The following is a 19775-nucleotide window of genomic DNA, read 5'->3' as shown; positions in this document are numbered from 1 at the left end:
TCTTTTGGTACTGTGGGAGAATATACCTTAGAAAGCCTTCAAGACCAGCCTGGGAATTTACATTTGGAGTTCTGATGTTGAAGACATTTAGGAGCAATGTTTTACAGTGATTCCAGGTTTCTAAAGACAGCAGTTGTGTATATACAGACAGGCAGGGTGAATTTAATTGAGTTTTATCCCACTCTTGCAATGAAAATTCTAGTTCCAAGGCCGTGCCTGCTGAGCAGTGGGATGAAGTTTTTTTCCTGTTTGCCAGCTCAGTCAAAATACACCTTCAACAGGGATTGCCAGGTGTTCAGGTTGCAAAGTTTCTTGTCACCAGCACATCAAGCTGCTGTTGGGGAGTGTGTGCCCGTGTTCAGCTGGCATCTCTGCTGTTAGGCTTAGGTCCCTACATAAAATTAATGTTTTGTGGCTTTACTGTCCCCACAGGTTTGTTCATATTAACACAGGGGCTTGTGTAGATGTTTTACCCAGCACACAGATTGCTCATTGCTCACAGACAGAGCTGGCTGCAAAATGAGAAACTCCTGCTTTTTCCATGGTGCTGGCCATAACTTTCTATTGAAAATCAGATTATTCTCCTGCAATTCAGGAGAATATGGAGGTTCTAACTCACTACATTGCTGGAGGCAAGGCATCCAGTATGCAAATATTTGGAGAACAGTTAACGTGGTGGTTAAACCACTTAGTTAAGCAAGAGCAACCAAGATTACAATCTGGGCATAGTTAATGAATATGTCTGCAATCTTGTTTTTAATAGGAATTGAGGCTTTGCCTGCCTTCAGGTGCACAGATTGGTTTAACTAGCATGTAATTGCCTGCTCTCCAGAGCAGGTGCCTGCAGACCTCCTCGTCCTGCTGAGGAAGCTGGAGAAGAGCAGAGATGAGGATTCCACTTTCACAACCAGATGAAACCTGGTGGTGGCTGCAGGGGCACAATAGGCCCAGTGTTTCAACAGTGTGAATGGGACTTGCAAATGCTCTGAAAAAAAGGCTGAGGTGTGGCTTTTTAAATGGGCTGCTGCATCCAGTTACACCTGCAAGGGAGTGCCAGCGATGGAGGGATACCAGTCTGGAGGCATCTGGGAATTCCTGAGCAAATGCAGGGTGTGGGATTTTGGGCCAGGCTGGGAGCAGCTCTGCAGGCAGGGACTGCAGTGTCTGTGTTCAACAAACTGCAGAGCCAGCCTTCCCACATCCTGGGGAGCCCCGCCAGAATGCCACTGGCCCCATGGAAGTGTCTCCAAGGGAAAAGGCTTGCTAGCCTGCAGTGTCCATCATGCCCAATGTTTCCAGCAGAGTGACAGCAAATTCTGGAGTCAGTGCTGCCCTCAGGCTCTCTGTGGGGAAGAGATGTGCTGCACACGTGGTCTGGAGGTCTGGGAGATTCTCTGAGCTCTGGGCAGCATCTTTCCCTTCAGGAAGTGCTGGGGGCGTGCCATTTTCCAGACAGCTCCCTTGGGCTGCCCACCTTCCAGGGCATGGCCGGCAGTCTTTGGGGCTGTGTTGAGTTGACAGGACAGCTGGGCATGGTGAACCTCTTTGGTGTCATTTTCTCTTCTTCCCACCGTGCAGGGAAGGTGCACATTGCTGCAAGTTAGCAGCCACCCCTCCCAGTGTCACTGTCCCCTGCTGGGGCCCTGCAGCCCCGTGCCAAGCAGGGACACCCCTTCCCCCTGCTCAGCTGCCTGGGGTTCACACCAGGAGAGTGTCAAAGTTCCAGCTTCACTTTCTGTGAGTGGTGGGAGTGTCCCTTCCATCTGCCCAGCCCTCCCCTGGCACCAGGTGGCACCAGGGCCACAGGGCCTCCCCCAGTGTCCCTCCAGGGTGGCCCTGAGCAGGTGGACACTCCCATGGCAGCAGCACCCGGCTGCTTTTCCCCAGTGCTGGCTTCCAGCAAGGCTGGGCTGATGCTGTGGGGGAGGCACTCAGCAGACAGGGTGGGACAGAAGGACACGGGGTGGGGGGACTGGTGCAGGCTGGTGTGAACTGGTGTGTGGCGGGCAAGGGGAAAGCAAAGGGCAAAGCAAGGCAGAGGGAAGGAGATTGGGGCTGTGCCAAGCCGTGGACTGTAAATGGGATGGCCACGAGGCACGGGGACAGGGATGTGAGGGGACAGGCAGCACTGCTGGGTGCAGCACTGCTGGGTGCAGCGCTGCTGGGTGCAGCGCTGCTGGGTGCAGCGCTGCTGGGTGCAGCACTGCTGGGTGCAGCACTGCTGGGCACGCTAGGTGGAACAGAGACAGCTCATCCCAAGGCCCAGGGTAGGGCTGCAGATCCCTGCCTTTGTAAACACATCCAAGCAGAAAGGCATCTTTGTGTTCCCATGTCTCATTCAGGGGCGTTAATAGAACCTGGGCACCAACACCCCCACACACACCCCAAGATGATGGGATGAGGAAACCAGTTTCAACAGGTGGATGTTGAACTTCAGAGCCATGTGCCATTGTCCAAAGTGGCTTTGAGCTCCCTCCCTGCTCTGAAAAGGGATTTCTCTTCCCACCTCTGTTGAAACCAGTTCCCTGTTGTCACAGTAACACAAGCAAAACAAGTCAGGCTGGTTTTCAGTGAGGAAAAAACCTCCACAAATGTTTTCCTTAGTTTGCAATTAAAAAGCTTCAAACCAAACCCATGGTCACAGGTCAAAAGTTTCCTGGGATATGAAGCAACAGAGGAGCCTCCAAGTCAACTTTTATTTCCCTCTTGCCCTCTAGTCTTGGTTGTTCTCCAGGAACTTCAGACTTAAAATGGAAGCATTCTTTGCCCCACAAGCTGGAAGAGATAATTTGGCACCACTGTTTTTTAGGCACCTCTGACACGTTTAAAACATCCTTTCCTGGGTCTAAACCCCATTTCAATTCATTCATTGTCATGGTTTAACCCCAGCTGGCAACTGAGCTCCACACAGCCCCCGTGGTGGCACTGCCCTGTCAGGGTGCAGAGTTCCTGGGGCTGTGCCTGGGTGTAGCAAAGGGAAAAAGAGCAGCAAGGACTCACCCGTCCTCAACATCACAGCAAACCCATCTTTATTAGTGACACCGTGGCAGTGTGTGAGAGAGTAGCCATTCACCAAATGCAGGAGTTGATTGCCTCTGCTTACTGAGGATTTGTTTCTGATCACCCAGAGAATTCTCCTCCAGCCCACTGGGCCCCTTCCAGGTTGTGCTTTGTGGGGGGATCCAGGGCAGTGGTAATTCCTGGCCTTGCAGTCGTGCCTCAGAATCCAGCAGCACCCTTCAAGAGCTGCAGTGATCCACATTGCTCCCGAGCAGAGTTAAATATTGTTCCCATTGCTCATTGCAAGTCAGGGAAGGCATTTTCAGAATCTGCATGAAAATATTAATTTGTACAGCGGTTTTAGGGGGGGAAACAGACTTAAATGGGCACACAGCGATTAAAATGACACAGTTTCACGTTTGTGCTCCTTGGTGTTTGTAGTTCGCTTTTCCTCTGATACCAGTAGCAACCCTGGACACATAAAGGTGCAGTCCAGGGATATTTTAGCCCTTTGAACCCAACTATACTGTTTTTTAAAGCTGGATGGCTTTTTTTTTTTTCTTTTTTCTTTTTTAATTTTGGCCCCAGCATTAAACTGTACCCAGCCTGTAAGATATTGAAGGGAAACAGATTGTGCCAGGATATTCCTTTCTCTGGCAGGCTCCTTGTCTTCATCACCAAGATCCCACATAAAAAGCTGCTTGTTTCTAGGCTATACATGAAAAACCAAAACCCAAACCCAGCCTGGAGATGGCAGCCGTCGTTCCTGGGGGCTGTTCGGGCTCTCAGGACGATTTCCACCGCAGGAGCGAGAACACCTTGTGGATCACGTAAAGCAGGGTGGCCACGAATGCAAACACCTGTGATGGAAAAACACAGCAGCCCGTCGGTGCTGTATGGCACGGCGCCACTGCGGCGCCGGGCACGCGCCTCGTGACGTGCCACGCGCGCGGGGACGTCCGTGCGTGCCGAGACGGCGGCCGGTGTCTCTGCCCCCTCCCCGGACTGCTGGTGCAAATACAGATTTGCACGTGAGGCCACTCCAGGGGCACCTGGTGCCATGCCTCACCCTCCTGCCAGGCACTCACCACGGCAGCGATGTTCTCCCTGTACTCCTGTCCCGGGGGCAGGCGCCCAAGGAAATAGGTCGTGGAGGCTTCCAGCACCGCGGCGCTGAGGTAGAACAGCGCTGCTGTCTCGTGGCAGATGACGTCCTAAGGAACAAGGACCACGCAGTCACCTCCGAGGGGGACACGCTGCCCACACAGCCGTGCCCAGGCTGCAGGCTGGAGTGCGGCAGCAGCACCCCGCTGGCGACAGAGCCAGCCCTGGGCTTTGTCACAGGCACGTACCAAGGTGACCCAGCAGCTGCCGCCGCCGCCGTGAGCCCCGCAGATGTAGAGGCACAGGAGGGAGATGGACATGACGAAGCAGAACACGGAGACAAACATCACCCAGCCCTGCAGCATGGGTTCTGGGACCTTCGAGGATGCCACCAGGATCCACACAAGGCCCCCAAAGATCTGCAAGCCAAAGCGGGGGACGGGGTGAGTGCGGGATAAAGTGACTTGTCCAGAGCAGAGACAAAAGCCACTCACGCCTCTGGCACTGCACATGGCAGCAGCCCATGAGTTCTTCCCAGCCTCCACTTAAAAATGGGAATTTAGCTGGGAGCATCTGCCACTGATCCTGACCCAAAAATAATTCCTCACTGGTGCCACTGCCACTCACACCCTCCCTACACCAGTGTGCTCAGGAGGCTGTTCAGACCCTTCTGAGGGCTGGCTTTAATGAACAAGGAGGCTGATTTAGGAGAGGTGTGTTTGCTTCACATCCAGCGTTGTCAGATCCCTGCCAGGAGCAGTGTCAAACCCGGCTCACCTGCACAGGCAGCACAGGCACCTGCCCTCACAAAGGCCACGTGCAAGTATCACTCTGAAAGGAGAGAACAGGCTGAGGAGAGGTTTGACTCCCTGGGTGGGGGAAGTGAGCCTGAGGCTCCCAGCTCCTACTTGGGAAAGTTTGGCAAGTTTGTATTGCTACTCCAGCTCTTTGGGTCATCCTTCATTGGCTATACCACAGCTGTGCCTGATCCCAGCTGCTGCTGTGGGAGCAGGTGGGACCTTCTCAGCCAGCCTTGGGAGTTTGCCTTGGGTTTTCTGGTGGTACACAGGGACAGATATGTCTAGGCTCCATCCCTTCACCGGCAGACTCCTGCACAAGAGGATGGGGGCATGATGTTCAGTGTTGTGGAATGTCTGGAGTGCAAGTGGTGCTTTTGCACTGAAATGCCCTCAGTAGCTTTTCTGTGCCACAAATCAGCCCAGGTGTTCCTTGGACCTGTGCAAAGTTCAGTCTGTGCAGCATCCTATGATAAGGAGCTCCGCAGCTGAGCCCACACTGTGTGGACCTGTGCTGTTGTGGGGACCTGTCCCTCACCAGCAGCCACTCTGGGATTCAGGCAGATGTCCAGAGGTAGGAGAGCCTTGCTGACTCTAAGGTCATTCTGGCCAGTGTATCCCAGTCAGCATCCGAGTGCCAGCTCATACTCATTTCCATTTCCATCTCCTTGCAGGCATTTTACAAGTGGAAAGGAAGTCTCTGATCTAGGATAACTCAGAAAATGTTACATCATTTGTGCCACCCCACAGTTGTAGAAAAGTCTGTTGGTGCCATTATGCAAATTGACACTTTACATCAATTATGTGGTCGAGATGTGGCAAAGACCTGAGTGAAAATGGGTCTTCCAAAGTGCTGCTGTTCTGGTCCCTCTTGTAACAACTTGAACACTAATCCAGTCCTGTTAATCACTCATGTGCTGGCACAATGAGTGGGGTGCAGCTAAAAATCCTGGGGAAAAGCATTGTGGCTGCTCCATTAAAACCAAGCACAAATTATGGTGAGATACGAAAGAAAAATGGGGAAAGAAGCACCACAGCTCACTTCCTACCACTCACCATCTCTCCTTCCTGAGGCTGTGCTTACCCACTCAGAAAAGTCTGTTTGACGTGGTTTGATTATTGACTTTGGTTTTATGGGGAAGATTCATAAAAAGGAAGGAAGGATTGAGAGGCTTTCAATAACTCACAGCAAGATGTGGACAGCAGTCTAAGAAAAAAAAATATCCTTTAAACTTTACAAACCTTTTACAAAGCAAACTTATCTGCTTTCAGCTTGTTTCAGGTTTTCCACATAGGTCTGGGTATCCATATGTGCAGAAAGTTCTTCAAATTAAATAGATTACAAGAATTAAACTGAGCCTCACAGATTAAAAATGGTAGCTTTTGATCAGCCCATGCTAATGTGGCAATCATCTGAGCTGCAGGTAGGATCTTCTGAAAATTTCACAACCGTCTTTTGGCATTTTAAATGCCAATTTTGTTCTGTTGTGTTACCATCTCAGCCCATGGCAGGCAACCTGAGATCCCACCAAGGAATGAGAAACTCTTTATCCCTCTGATTAAAGGCAGCCACCTCCTTTGTACACAGCAGAGGTCACACAGCAGCACAGCCCAGAAGCTGCCTGGAGATGGAGAAATCCAGTCATGCAGCATTCCTCCTTCCTGGGCCTTCAGGATGCGCATTTCCAGATCTTAGCCAAACCAAAGGACAGGGTGCTCATTTCAGCAAGCCAAATCCCCTGGAGACAGGGATTACAAACAAACAGTTCAGGGGGAATAAACTCACTGAGGCCAACAGGACTAACAACTCAGCGGCAGGGGTGGCTGGCAAGTGTCAGCCCAGCCAAAACCTCCACAGGCACTTAAGATTCTCCTTCCTGTAGCTGCAGGAAACCTGGGCATTGCTCTCGGGCAGAGACCAGGTCTGCAGACCACGACTGGAAGGCTAGGTCCTCTTTGCTGCATTGTTATCACCAGGAGAACGAAGGAAATGCTGTCAATCCCAGGATTGTGGAGCAAGCCGGGTGACAGGGGAGGGTTTGGTGCCAGATGGCAAAGCTGAAGTTTTTAGCGTGAAATAATCTGAATGCCGTCCTACAATGTGGAAACCCAGGGCGAGGGGAATATTTCTCTGTCTGCCCTGAGGGGTTCTGGGAGGAAGAACTGTCTTTGACCCTCATTCGTGGAGAAGGCCTCCAAAGCCTCAAAATAAACTAGAGACCACAAAAGTGTGAAATAGATTATAGAGAGTAGTATAGTATGTCACTTGGGTGAGAAATTTAGGTTTTAGGATTTTTAGAATGTTGTAGATGGGAACAAGATGGAGGGTACAGGGTGTTGTCTCATGTTCCTTTTTCTTCCTTCTTCTTGGGTTTGGGTGGTATCTTGTAACTGGCTAGAAAAATCCGCATTGTGGGGTTTTAGGGGTCAGTTATTGGGTTAGAAAGGAAAATAATTTAGGTATCACTTGTTAATTGGGCAGCTTAGTTATTGATTAGACTTCAAAGGCCTTGTAACACGAGATTGTTGGCCATTTTTGTGCTGTTTTTCCTGCACGCAGAGTCTGGTGCAGACGGCGTGCTGAAGTTTTGATGAGATAACAATAAACAGAAGCTGAAGACCGAAAAGGTCCAATGTGTCTCTCATTCCTGACACAGAACTGCTCCAGGAGGGTCTCCCCTGCCAGGGGAGCCCCCAGGGGGAGGCCCAAGGTGGGGCCAACAAAGCCATACTACAGTACTCAGCCAGAGCTTTCAGTGCTGGACCAAAGCGCTCAGAATTTGGAAAAAAGCCTCCAAGCTCCTGTGAGAAGAGCACGTTTCACGAGTGGGGCAGAGGACATTGGGGGGAAAAGTTCAAGCTGAGACTTTTTATCTCATTACCTATGCTCAGAGCAAATCCATTAAGATTATGATCTCCTGCCCAATGAAGTTACCGTGTGGAAAGAAGTTACAAGGTGTTTGCTCACCCTTTGCTCACCTTTCGCTCACCCACACGCCCAGGGTCCAGCAGCTCCGCGCCTGCGGCTCGGGAATGCCGCGATGGAGCAGCGCAGCCTCGGCTGCTGCGAACAATTCCCTCAGCTCGGCCCCGTCCCTGCTCCAAGCGAGCGGCTCATCCCCTGCCTGTGCTGCCCGCTAAAATCACCCCCGGCTGATTACCGGCTCCATTTGGCAACCCACTTAAACCCACCAGCAACCCCTGCTGGTTTTTGAGGCGGGGAATTACAACGTTTTTCAAAGGCTCCAGAAAAATCCCACTGCAGACTAAAGGAGGGCTTCAGAGCCCGCGGTTCTGTCGGAGGGTGAGCTGCCCCCCAGCCCCCTGTGGCTCCGCAGCCAGGTGTCCGGGGACAAGTGTCACCCCTCGGACACCTGCAGCATAACCTGTGCTGAGAGCCCCGCCAGCAGCCACGGGCCTCCCCCCGGGAAAAGGCAGCACTCACGATTTCAGGGATGAAGAGCACATCTGGGAAGGTCGTCAGGACGGCCAGGCCGCTGGGCAAAGTGCTGGTGGAAGTTGAGGAGGACATTGGAAGCCTCTGGCACGGTGCTTACGGGCCCCTCCGCTCCTCACTGCCGAATGCAGCCTCCTCACCTCTCCCTCTCTCTTCTTCTTCCTTTCCTGCCCTTCCTGCTCTCGTTTCTTCCTCTTTTCTCCCCTTCCTGCCCCGGTTTCTTGTGTCCCTGCTGCCCGCGGACAGATGAAGACAGCTGTGAGTGGCACAGGTGTGGCCAAACCCTGTGACCTGCACTCGCATGGGAGGGGTTCGGGAGATGCAGGGGCAGCCGCGGGGCGCTGCCAGCGCAGTTCGGCTGTCCCCGCTCGGCCGAGCGTGCCAGGCAGGTCCCTGGGCAGGGCAGGGTGGCACTGGGGTGACAGCTGAGGGCAGCAGGGGACACCTGTGCCCATCCACCTGCACAGCCTCGCGTCCCCTTTGATGAGCACGGCGAGCCAGCGTGGCCGCCGCACACCTGAGGGGGTCACGGCAGAGGACACGAGGGTGGCTGGTGGCCAAGGCAGGCCAGGATGTGGCACGGGGCAAACAGTGGGGCCTAGAAATGCCCCACACACATCCAGGCAAGGGGGCAGTCAAACTGCAGGGCAAACCACCTCCGTCCCTCTGAAGGAGATTGGAAATGCCAAGGTAACACAAATGACCTAAAATGGTGAAACTTCCCAAGTGGTTTCATTTTTTTAATTTTACCTTTTTGTCTGTAGTCCGTGGGAGCAAGTCATTCCCCTTCTTCTTCATATGGAATATTTACTCCTTTTTAACACGCTTGGGCACACAGCAAAAACCACAGAACTCCAGATGCTGAGGCCAAAAAGTGCAAAGAAAGGACTTTGAGAAAGGAAGACGGGGTAAAACCTGCCCCTTGGAGAAAGCAGTGAGGCAGATGAGTGGAGGAGGCTGCAACATCAGAAAAATTGGGGAAATGCTTTCAATAAGCAGATTAAGTGAGGGGCAAGGTTACATGGCAGAGGAAGCACAGAACCACAGAGCTGGTGGGGCAGGGATGGAGTGGGATGGATGCCTCTTACCCAGACCTTGAGCTCTATTATTTCCAGTCCACTGAAGCAAAAACATCCAAGTAGATAATGCCATCTTTCTTTTTCTTCTGGAGGCCTTTTCTCACTTAAACGCAGAGTCCGTGCTGACCTTCATGAGTTCTTCAAAGGTGGGATATTTTTTGCTGCATCCACCTCATTTCCCACTTCTCCAGTGAGATTCCATTTGCCCTAAGGTGACACAGCTACACTTAATGCATGAAAACTTGGATATGAGGCAGCCCTAGAAACCAGTCAGCAAAGAGGGAGAGCTGGAAGCGGTGGGAATGCAGGCACTGGAGCTGGAGACACAGACACAGCTCCAGAGGGGTCTCACTGTCTCTGTAAGGGATGGACACGAAGCTCTCTTCAAATTTTTGTAGTTTGTGCAGGGTACATACTCTGCTCATTAAGGTTACTGTGCAAAAAAGATTCTCAACCACTGAAGATGTTTCTGTAATTCTGTTAAGATTATTAGCAACATTTTTAAAGTTTAGCAGGCCTGTGTGTGATGAATGAAAAACCTGTACTCGTGGTTACCCCCCGATTGCTGTACCACTGAACTAGGGCTGAGGAAACAAAGGCAGCAGCCTGAATGTCCAATGAAGTGGGGGAAAATGAGCTGCAGTTTGCTAAAAAAATAAAAAAAAAAATTTTAAAATGACACGAAGCTTTGTACGGGTGGATCTACCAGTGCAAATACATATACATGAGGTACCAATTTGTCCAGATCTTTTTATAGGCCAGATCTATTTCTATGTATCTTAAAATCACTCAATTTCTTGCTGCCAGATAAATGCTACAGCTTGTCAGCCTGTAAGTAAAATCAAAATCAAAACAAATTTTCAATATATTCACTATCAGATTATTGTAATTTCTCTGCAATTTAGTTTCTGGGACCACGGGACTGGTGTGAGAAACAAGCAGCTGCATTATGAGGGGCAGGGGCACTGGTGCTGTTCCATTTGGAAGGGCTGGGACAGCTTTAAAGAACCCCTTCTTTGTCTTATTTACAAAATTTTGGTGATGGATGAAAAACCGGGGGGTTTAGCTGGGTTCAGTGGTGAAGAATGCTGAGACCAGCTTGACCAAACTCTCTTAAATCAGGCCCCTCCTGAGGGTGCTCCTCCCGACTGAGGTGGGCATCAACAGGGATGTGGAAGAGCCTGGTAGGGAAGTGAGAGATGGAAGTTTGGAGCAGAAACCAAAGAGCTGGTAACATCTGACTCAAACATGTTCTGCTGAGGACAACACAGAATCTAAAAGCTGCAGGACAATCGACCTCTTCATACTACAAAAGATCAGTCCGTTTTCCCAGCATATCTCCTTTAGATGCACAAAGATCCTTGCCTTGGGTGGGAATACTCCTCAGGGACAGCTCTGGAGGCTGAGACTTGCCCATGGTCAGTGACATGGGTGGGTAACATCAACCTCTATTTGATAGTTATTAAGCTGGCTGTGTTATTGGTGCAATGAACAGAGCACTGTATGAGCAGCTTTACTGTGTAGCAAATAACTCTGATCAGCTTGTTGGTTTGCTGTTTTGCATTTTTATCTTTTTACATTTTCATCTAATCATTATCAATTTAAATAAAGCATTTATTCATCCTTGTCCTTGTCAGGTGCCGGCCACCTGAAAGAAAAGGATGATATTACAGGGTTCCCTAGGGAGGTATAAACCACTAAGAAGAGTTTTCTGCTCTGGAAAGGTTTCTCTGAAAGAGATCCTGGACACACACAGTTTTGGAGCTGGTATCCAAATACTGGAGGTGAGCTCCAGAAAGAGGATGAGGATGCCTCCATTTGCTAAGGAAAGCACCTCACCCCATCGTTGGTGGCGCAGGAGATGCTGCCCCGGGGAGGTACAAACCAGCAACAGCTCTTTGGAGAGAACTGCTGTGTTACAGCAGTCCCTGGTGGATGGACTCAACTCTGGAGGCAGCATCCACATTTTGGTGCAGGGCTCCTGGGAGTGGATTGCTCCCACTCAGGAAGTGCCATGAAAGAAAGCAGGTGCTGGCCTTTACCTCCATCGGGGAGAGCTGCTTGCCTCCCAAAATAAACGTGTTTCTTTTTGTCCTGGCACATTTTGCAGTAGGGTCTAGAGACTTTTGGCTTCAGATCTGCCCTTTGGGTTTCTGAGGCAGCATGACAGGAGATTTAGTTGTCTAGGAAGTACACAGGGATATAGGGTGGAGTTCTGAATGGTGACAGTGGGAAGGTAAAAGCCAACATCTTTTTTGTCCTGGCACCTTCAGTGGGAGCATGTAGGGGAGGGCTTCAGGATGCTGAAGAAGGGAAAGAGAATCACCTCAGTGCAGTTTATAGGTTACAAAAGAAAGGGGCACTCCAGCACTGGCTCTTTCTTCCAGGACCTTCTCTGTGGGAGAAGCTGCTGGAGTTTTCTTAATTTTGGACATAGATTCTGTGAGAGAATCTGAGGGCACACACAGAGAAAAAAAAGAGCAAAGACCTGCATGTGGTGCAGTTTACAGTCTGCAAGGGGAAGGGGAAGGCCAGGGCTGGCTTTTTTTTCCAATAATTGTATGGAAGCAGTTGCTGGCTGTTTAAAGCTTCAAAGCTGGGCTCTAGGAGATTGATACGATGGATGCAGGTGAGAAGGAAAGTGCAAAACTCCAGGATGTGGGGTGCAATTCCAGAGGTGTGAGACAAATGTGGAGTCATCAAGTGTTTCCTCAGCTGGCAGCTGTTGCGACCAAGAATTTTGCTGCATGTTTACAGTTAAGGTGCAAGATCTATGTGACTGAAAACACCTGGAGGCCCAGTTATTTGGAGAAATGTCGGAGGTAGCATCCAAACTTCCTAGGTGGAAACTGCCATTGCATATCATAACACATCAGCTCTGTCCTGTCCCGCTACATACATAAACATATATATATAAAATATATATATATATCCACACACACAGGTACAGGCATCATGTGGGAGTGTCATCTAGCAACCAATACTACAGATGTAGAGCCCAGTCTTTGGGTGGTCCAGAAGGAAATGTTCCAAAAATCAAGACAGAAATTCCGTCTCCCCTACTACAGCTCACACATCTCTGCATTAAAATTCTGTAGCAGTCTCTTGGCTGGAGCAAAGCCATCTCTGCCCTGGACCATGCTGGTTTCCAACAAGCACTCCAGAGCAGGAGGCGGCAGCTTCCCCTGCCAGATCCCAAATTCCTGCTCTTTGGTTCCTTCTATCCCCTCTGCAATGCCAGTGGCTGAGTGACAGCTGCTCAGCGTGCCCAAGCTGTGAGCTCAGCTCCAAGAATTGGCACAGCAGGAGAGCTGCTGAAGCTCCTCAGGTTTGGAGGAAATTGCTGACACAACTTACTCAGAAAAAAGGGAGCCAGCAAGAAAACACCGACACTGACACTGCTCAAAATGTCCTGTAAAATCATCACAGCGGGTGGATTTATTTCCACCCCCACTCCCCTCAAGCAGAACTGGCAAGTGCTATTCCCTGAGCCCTGAAGGCTGGAAAGAAGATTTTAAGGGTGCCTAACCCCTCCTGAGCATCTCACCGGGATTAGTCTGAGAGGGTGCTTCACACAGCACAGCTTTTAAACCCCCTTTGCACAGAACAGGCGTCGCAGCATCTCTGGGGATGTGCTGCTCAGCTTGCACAAGCAGTGACACAAACTCTGCTAGGAGCTGAGTATCAGTTGGCAAAGCCCTCAAGACCTGTCAAGAGGATCCCACAGGGTACACAGAGGAGGAAAAAAAAAAATTAAGAATTAATCACATAATGAGGAATGTATCAAGTAACAGCCACAGGTTCCTGATGCCAAGATTCTGGTTCACTGCCCCCTCCCCTTCTCAAAAACACAGCTCACACACTTCCAGTTTTGGTTTAGGGTTGTTTTCCATTTTTGTTTGGTTTTTTTTTTTAATAAAAGAAGGCTTCCAGATACCCAATACTATTGTGTTGTTTGTGCAGGACAAAAAAACTTTAAATACTAAAATGCACAAATCAAAACAAGCTGTTTCAAACTGCTCAGCAGTGCAGGCTCAAGCACTTATTTGCAATGGCTTTACTCTTTGTACAATCAGTTCTATATGTAGCAATGACTGTATATAAAGAATATAGTACATACTATTGTTTTCATTGTCAATTTACAACAGAAAAAAAAAATAAATATCTTCCATTCTTATTATACATTAACATTTCAGTAGAAAGTTACAGCTGTCGTGTTGGCATGACCTGCAACGTCAGGAGGAAAAGGGACATGCATACTTATCTATTAGAGCTCTAAACTATGACTTTGTAATAAATTACAGAGGATAGATACCAGCCAACAGAATACTGATTATCTGAATCCAGTACATTTGTGATGGTAAAAGCCAAAGATCTTGCAAAATACAAAAGCTAGTAGCTTGCATTATGTAAATAAGACAAACCACGTGTGGTATAGCCTCTTCTCCAAATGTTTGTGAATAACAGGCTTGTGGCTTCTCAGGCAAAGGAGATTAAGTTGTTGAGTTGGTCCTTGCACCCTTCACACATAACTAGCACCATGAAGATGCAAGGACCTCAGCAAACACCTAAAATTCATGCTTAATAGATAAAGCATGCATTTTGTAGAGTTTGTGCAGGGTACATACTCTGTTCATTAAGGTTACTGTGCAAAAAAGATTCTCAACTACTGAAGTTGTTTCTGTAATTCTGTTAAGATTATTAGCAACATTTTTAAAGTTTAGCAGGCCTGTGTGTGATGAATGAAAAACCTGTACTCGTGGTTCCCCCCCAATTGCTGTACCACTGAACTGGGGCTGAGGAAACAAAGGCAGCAGCCTGAATGTCCAATAAAGTGGGGGAAAATGAGCTGCAGTTTGCTAAAAAATAAAAAAAATATTTTAAAATGACACGAAGCTTTGTACAGGTGGATCTACCAGTGCAAATACATATACATGAGGTACCAATTTGTCCAGATCTTTTTATAGGCCAGATCTATTTCTATGTATCTTAAAATCACTCAATTTCTTGCTGCCAGATAAATGCTACAGCTTGTCAGCCTGTAAGTAAAATCAAAATCAAAACAAATTTTCAATATATTCACTATCAGATTATTGTAATTTCTCTACAATTTAGTTTCTGAGCTTTCACTACTGAGACTGCTTAATTAATTTTTGGGTATTTTTAAAAGCAAAATAATATAATAATTTTCTTTTTCAAGATTTGATATGATGGGAGGAAAAAGTTAAAACTGTATATGTAAACTGGAACAATAACTGGCTGAATATTTTAACATTATTTGAAATTTTACTAAGCACTGTTAGGAAGGAGGAACACAGTTATTGCTATTTGAAGACTAAAAATTAAACCAAACCAACCTGAAAGCATAGACAGAATATTCCAATGGTGAAAATTTAATAGATACAAAACAGCATTCTGCCTAAAATTAGTCCTTTTGCATCTGAACACTCTTCAAGTTATCTACAGCCTTCTCTTCCAGGTAGCTATGATGGCATTTACATGGAGCTATGGATTTGAAGTGGTTAATTGAGGGACACACACAGCTTTTCAACTCCGGCAACTCTTTCTTGAGACGTTCCAGCTGCTCCACCTGGAATATATTTGGTTGTTCAGGATTTGAGTCGTATATCCTGAATAAATGAGAAAAGAAAAAACACTCATCAGTATAAACTAGCAGTCCACAGAAATGTACACCAGATTAAGCAATTGGGTTTTTTTTTCCCCTTAACAGAGCAAAATTGGGTCCCAAAGTCAGTTTGTTTAGGGTTAGTACCCTAAGTTGTGCTGCTCATCTCACAATATAAAAGTATTCCTGTTCCACAGACTGGTTAGTTTTTCGTTGGCTATACTGAAGACCCACTGGCATATACTCACTCAATCTCCTGACAAATGTGATTTTACAGGTGGCACAAAGCAGGGAAACAAAAGCAGTGTTCCAGGCTCTGAAGAAGAAATTTCAGAGCCCTGAAATTATTTGAACAGACTGTGATTTACTGCTTGCACGTAACACTGCATGGAGTGTACACTTACTGTTTCAAGAAGTTCAGAATTTTTTCTTTTTTAAATTACCATAATTACCACCATATTAAGTGAAGAGTGAAAAATAGAAAATCTGACCTCTCTGCACACCTAATGCAAATTACCCGTCCACAGTACTTTAAACAGTCTATCCTCTTTTCACTTGTCTTCACACACATAAGCAAAGCTGCAGATTTGAAATGTCAGCATCATACCAGACTGTCCAAATCCAAACCACGTTTTGAGTGACAGTGTAAGCACTGAGCACAGCTCAAACACTATTCTGGTCTAATTCATCACAAAGAAAAAGCATTGATGCTTCTGTAACCCAACACTGGTACACCACCTATTGTAACACGGATTTACCTTCATTTCCCAACATTCATTTCTAATACCAGCATGTTTACATCCAAAATTTTAATCCTGGCACCTTAAAAGTGAGCTGCTCTCACTTTTAGTTGTTGCACATACACAGCTCCAGGTATTCAAGGTCTCCAGGTTTATCTCCTTCAAATGAAAACTTCTGCAATAAATTACCATGGCTTCTGCCTTAGTCTTCAAGAATGTTCAGATTTCACTTACGATTCTTTCAAGAAAATAGCTTGGTTTTATTTCATCATCCTTTGTCTCTCACACATGTTCAAGTTATACCCAAAAGGAACCAATGCCAGTAAGAAAACAATGTAGTGCTAAAGTGAGAGAGTGCAAGGTGCCCTTTTACCCTGACAAGACAACTTGTGAACTGCTGGCAACTCTCAGACACCAAAAACAACATGCAGCTCAAAGAAGGGTACAACAAAGGGATTCAAGTGAGGAAACACTTCCACAGGAAATATTGATATGGATCACAGTAAGGTCAAGGACAATTTCTGTGAATAAACTCCTAGAAGTGAGGATAGGTGCTGTCCAGTTTGATGAAATTCAGACAGAAGTCATAGCATTTAAATGACTTGCACACCACTTGCAATCCAGTACAGGCCTAAGATACGACCCAAATTTGCCCAATGGAAGCTTTAGCTCTACCTTCCTTCCTTCCTGTGCTTTCTTCAGTTGAGTCAGCTGACACCTCATGAATTTCCCTGCGAATTCCAGACAGAACACTGAAGAGTATTCTATATAAAACACATGCTAGGAACTAAGAATCTCAAGTCACTATAACAGCAAAAGAATGGTTCTACTAAGCCCTTGTTCCTAGAACATGGCTGAGCATGTTACTAAGCAGCTTCTGGCAAGTATTTTATTACTAGCTCTTTACTACAAGTATTAACTCTAATTCCTGCTCCATTCTAAATTCTTTTCAATTGAGATTCTGGTTGAATTCAACCCTCCAAGCCTCCTTACAAGCTGTCCACTAAAGCCAGTCCACTCCAATGTGGGTATTTGGTTTCTTATAAACAAAAGGCAGAGAAGACAACTCAAAGCAAAACTTCAGAATTTCCTGACCCTACTTTTTGTTTGGGTCCATGAAACCACACCACCAGTTTGCAGCAAGAGAGCTCCAGTACTTCTCCCATTATTTCCAACATCACTGTAAAGATAAGGAATAAACTCTCATCTCCCTAGCCTCCATTCTTCAACAGGACAATTATTTGTAAGCAATTATGCACCAAAGTTTCTCCATCCGACCTCCTATTAATAAGAAAGCCCTGCAGAAGACTGACAAGTCCTTTAAACATTATTTTTTTAAGTAAGCACCTTCTACAAAAGACTTGCAGGACGTTGCAGGGCTCTGCAGGGGGTGTAAAACTGATGTGTTTGGCTCCTGAAAGGTGTTTTGCAACCTCTGAAAACACATACAACACAAGAAGTAGCAGCACTGAAATACTGTTTTCATGCTCAGAAGATTTTCTGAAGCTTTTGGTTAAAGCTTTTCACTTTTCTTCAGATGTCGAGGAAAACTTTTGAGTTTACTCTGCAATTCACAAAATAGGGAAGGCTTAAACTGGCATTGCATAACATCTTAATTCAGTCACTGAGTAGATTATAAATCAACTCATACTACACTTCCTCCACATATCCATGCTGTTATTTAAAGTAACATGCAGTTTCAGGCAAACAGGGCAGCCCAGATTTCAGCAGTCTTCTGCTTTTGAGAAGTGTTTAGAATGCTTGTGATTTGACTGCCAGCTAAATTTGTGTAAATGTTGGGAAGTTACTAATACCAGTCAAGCACAGCTTTTGCCTGCAAATGCAGCATGCAGCCTAAGGAACTGTAGTGTTTGGACAAAGCTCTCATGGAAAAGCTCTCAGCATCCATGTTTGGGAAGTAGTGATTCAGTATTTTTATGCAGTTCTGTGTATTATTCAACAAATAAAATTCAGATCATGTAAAGTGAATGACAAAAGATGATGCAAGTGTAAGCCAGCACCCACCCCCTCTCCACATTGGTATTTAATACACAGCCAGCAGGAGTAAAAACACAAGGCTGCATTGTTCTCACTGAGGTAAGTATCTTCAAATACAGAAATATTTTCTGGACTGTTTACAAAGCCTATCCAGCAGAAAACACCAGATCAATCACCTCAGAAATACTGCTTTAAAAAGCAGCATTTTAACCAAGCCAGAGAATTTCACAATAGGATGAAATTTCTTCTCTAATGAAAATTGAAACATCAGACTAAGAAAGCATTTTAAGGATGTGATTTCTGTGCAGACAGAAGATACCCAGTCATGCACATAAAGCACTTTCCTGTGTAAGAGCCCAGATAAAAGCCTGAAGGCAGACATGGCACCTTTCTGTAGAGGCTGCCCTTTTAATTCAAATAATTTGGTTAAACACTGAGATGAATGGCAGTTGAACGTAGGAAAACAGGAGAATATCATCCCAGCATCCCAGAACATCTGTTTGGATTAATGACTTTGGGTGTATGCAATCATCTGCTGCCCAAGTGGAGAAAGGCCTGGATGGGGGGAGGGAGTGCATTTGTGTTCTTTCCTCTGCCCCAGTGAGATCAGCCTTTTAATACTTTTGGCATTTGTAAGCTTCCCAGATTTAGTCTTGCAGTTTTCCTCCATGCAAAGCAAAGCCAGACCCCCTACCTGCATTTTTTTTTTTGCCCAGTGCTTGGTATCACCAACTTTGGGTATTCAGGACACAGTTTTTCTGCCATCTTCACAACTGGCTACAGTGTTTTGGTCAATTCTACATGGATGATTAAAGTTTGGAAAAAAAATATCTTACAGAAATAATCTCTATGCACACAGTTCATAAGTTCAGAAATAACTACTGCACACAGTAACTCAGGGCCACACACAAGCAATTCCTAAAATTCACTAAAATTCCTCTATTCACTTCCTAGATTATTCAGATAATTAGCACGAAACATGGTGTAAGTAAAGGTCTAGTAAACAGCAACACAAAATACCATATTTGATAGATATCTGGACTTGGCCATAAATCCAGAGAACAAAAATGCAGAATCCATGGGAGAAGCACCATCTTAATTCAGCCCTGGAAATGTTGTGGAATTTGAAGACACAACAATAGCATGAATTGGCTTTACACTAAAACAGATTACTGCAGTCCCTGCTTATTACTTAGACCTTGCACCAGTCATGTACATCCCTCTCTCTCAAGTTTTGCTTTTTAAATTCAGTTTTATATTTATTTATTTATTCCTAAACTCCAAGCAGCACAGAATACGGATGCTGACACCCTACCTAAATATCAACTAAATATCAACTTCAAGTCTCAAAAGATCTGAAAGACTGGCTCTTTAACCAGCAGCTCCAGCTGTGAGTGGAAAAGTTTGCTGCCAGGTTTTACATCCCTACATTCCAGGACTTGCAGGTACCACCTGCATTTCAAAATGTCCACCTTGAGACATCTGATGCAACTTTCAGAAAGTGTCATATCCCTAACCTGTATTAAGACTGAATTTAATTTTATTCACACAATTAGTAAAACTTGAAAAGTAATTAAGAATTGCAAAGGGACATCCCACTGTTTGTTTTGGCCTACAGAAAAAAAAAAGGGAAATTACATTTAGAAATAACAAGCCTGCAGTAACAGCTTTGGAGTTCATACTAATTTTGTGGTTCCTCTCCAAAAAATGGGAAGATGTTGAAGTGGAAGTGACAGAGGAGGCAGGCAGCAAGAGGAGAGATGAACACTATTAAGAATCCAGATGATCTGAACAGTGAAGGAAGGTTAAGAAATATTTGTTCAGTTAAATCCACAAGGGAATTCAGCCTTCCGAAGAATTTATCAAAAAGTGAGACAAAAGGTGTTCTACTGTCCTACTACAACTTAAAACACACCAAACAGTACAACAGGACACATAAGGTGACAAGTAGGCGACTTGCAGCCTCGACATAAA

The 19775-nt window shown here is 46.4% G+C and overlaps 2 protein-coding genes across 7 annotated transcripts in view; both read right to left on the bottom strand.

Moving 5' to 3' along the window:
- Window positions 1-3006: 3006 nt before the first annotated feature.
- MAL (mal, T cell differentiation protein) lies at window positions 3007-8475 on the bottom strand. 2 transcript variants are annotated; one of them, XM_068186470.1, is made up of 4 exons: window positions 8347-8475; window positions 4353-4523; window positions 4089-4214; window positions 3007-3860 (listed from the first exon to the last, which is right to left on the bottom strand). In XM_068186470.1, exons 1-4 carry the CDS (start codon window positions 8431-8433, stop codon window positions 3786-3788), a joined length of 459 nt encoding a protein of 152 aa, XP_068042571.1. In that variant the 5' UTR covers window positions 8434-8475; the 3' UTR covers window positions 3007-3785. The 2 variants fall into 2 exon arrangements, with proteins under 2 accessions (XP_068042571.1, XP_068042570.1); XM_068186469.1 differs by lacking the exon at window positions 8347-8475 and having other exon boundaries at window positions 4353-6575.
- A 4831-nt stretch (window positions 8476-13306) lies between these two features.
- Window positions 13307-19775, bottom strand: part of GPCPD1 (glycerophosphocholine phosphodiesterase 1) — a 42667-nt gene continuing 36198 nt past the window's right edge. For 4 of the 5 annotated variants that reach the window (XM_068186461.1, XM_068186464.1, XM_068186462.1 and 1 more), the window contains exon 20: window positions 13307-15067. In XM_068186461.1, coding sequence (XP_068042562.1) covers window positions 14863-15067 — 205 coding nt within the window. In that variant the 3' untranslated portion in view covers window positions 13307-14862. Of the gene's footprint in view, window positions 15068-18495; window positions 18599-19775 lie in introns of all 5 variants that reach the window. The other variant, XM_068186465.1, reaches the window with a different exon arrangement.

This window comes from Anomalospiza imberbis, chromosome 3 (assembly GCF_031753505.1).
Source record: "Anomalospiza imberbis isolate Cuckoo-Finch-1a 21T00152 chromosome 3, ASM3175350v1, whole genome shotgun sequence".
Classification (NCBI taxonomy): domain Eukaryota; kingdom Metazoa; phylum Chordata; class Aves; order Passeriformes; family Viduidae; genus Anomalospiza; species Anomalospiza imberbis.
Note: the sequence above shows the minus strand (reverse complement) of the source record. Positions and strands in the feature narration are given on the sequence as shown.

What these genes read in the sequence shown, in the direction of transcription:
- MAL (XM_068186469.1), bottom strand. Translation starts at nt 4,616, where the DNA reads ATGTGCAGTGCCAGAGGCGTGAGTGGCTTTTGTCTCTGCTCTGGACAA. An exon ending in GCAGCTGCTGGGTCACCTTG is followed by an intron (nt 4,215 to 4,352) that starts GTACGTGCCTGT and finishes CTTGTTCCTTAG; the next exon opens with GACGTCATCTGCCACGAGAC. An exon ending in GGGAGAACATCGCTGCCGTG is followed by an intron (nt 3,861 to 4,088) that starts GTGAGTGCCTGG and finishes TTTCCATCACAG; the next exon opens with GTGTTTGCATTCGTGGCCAC.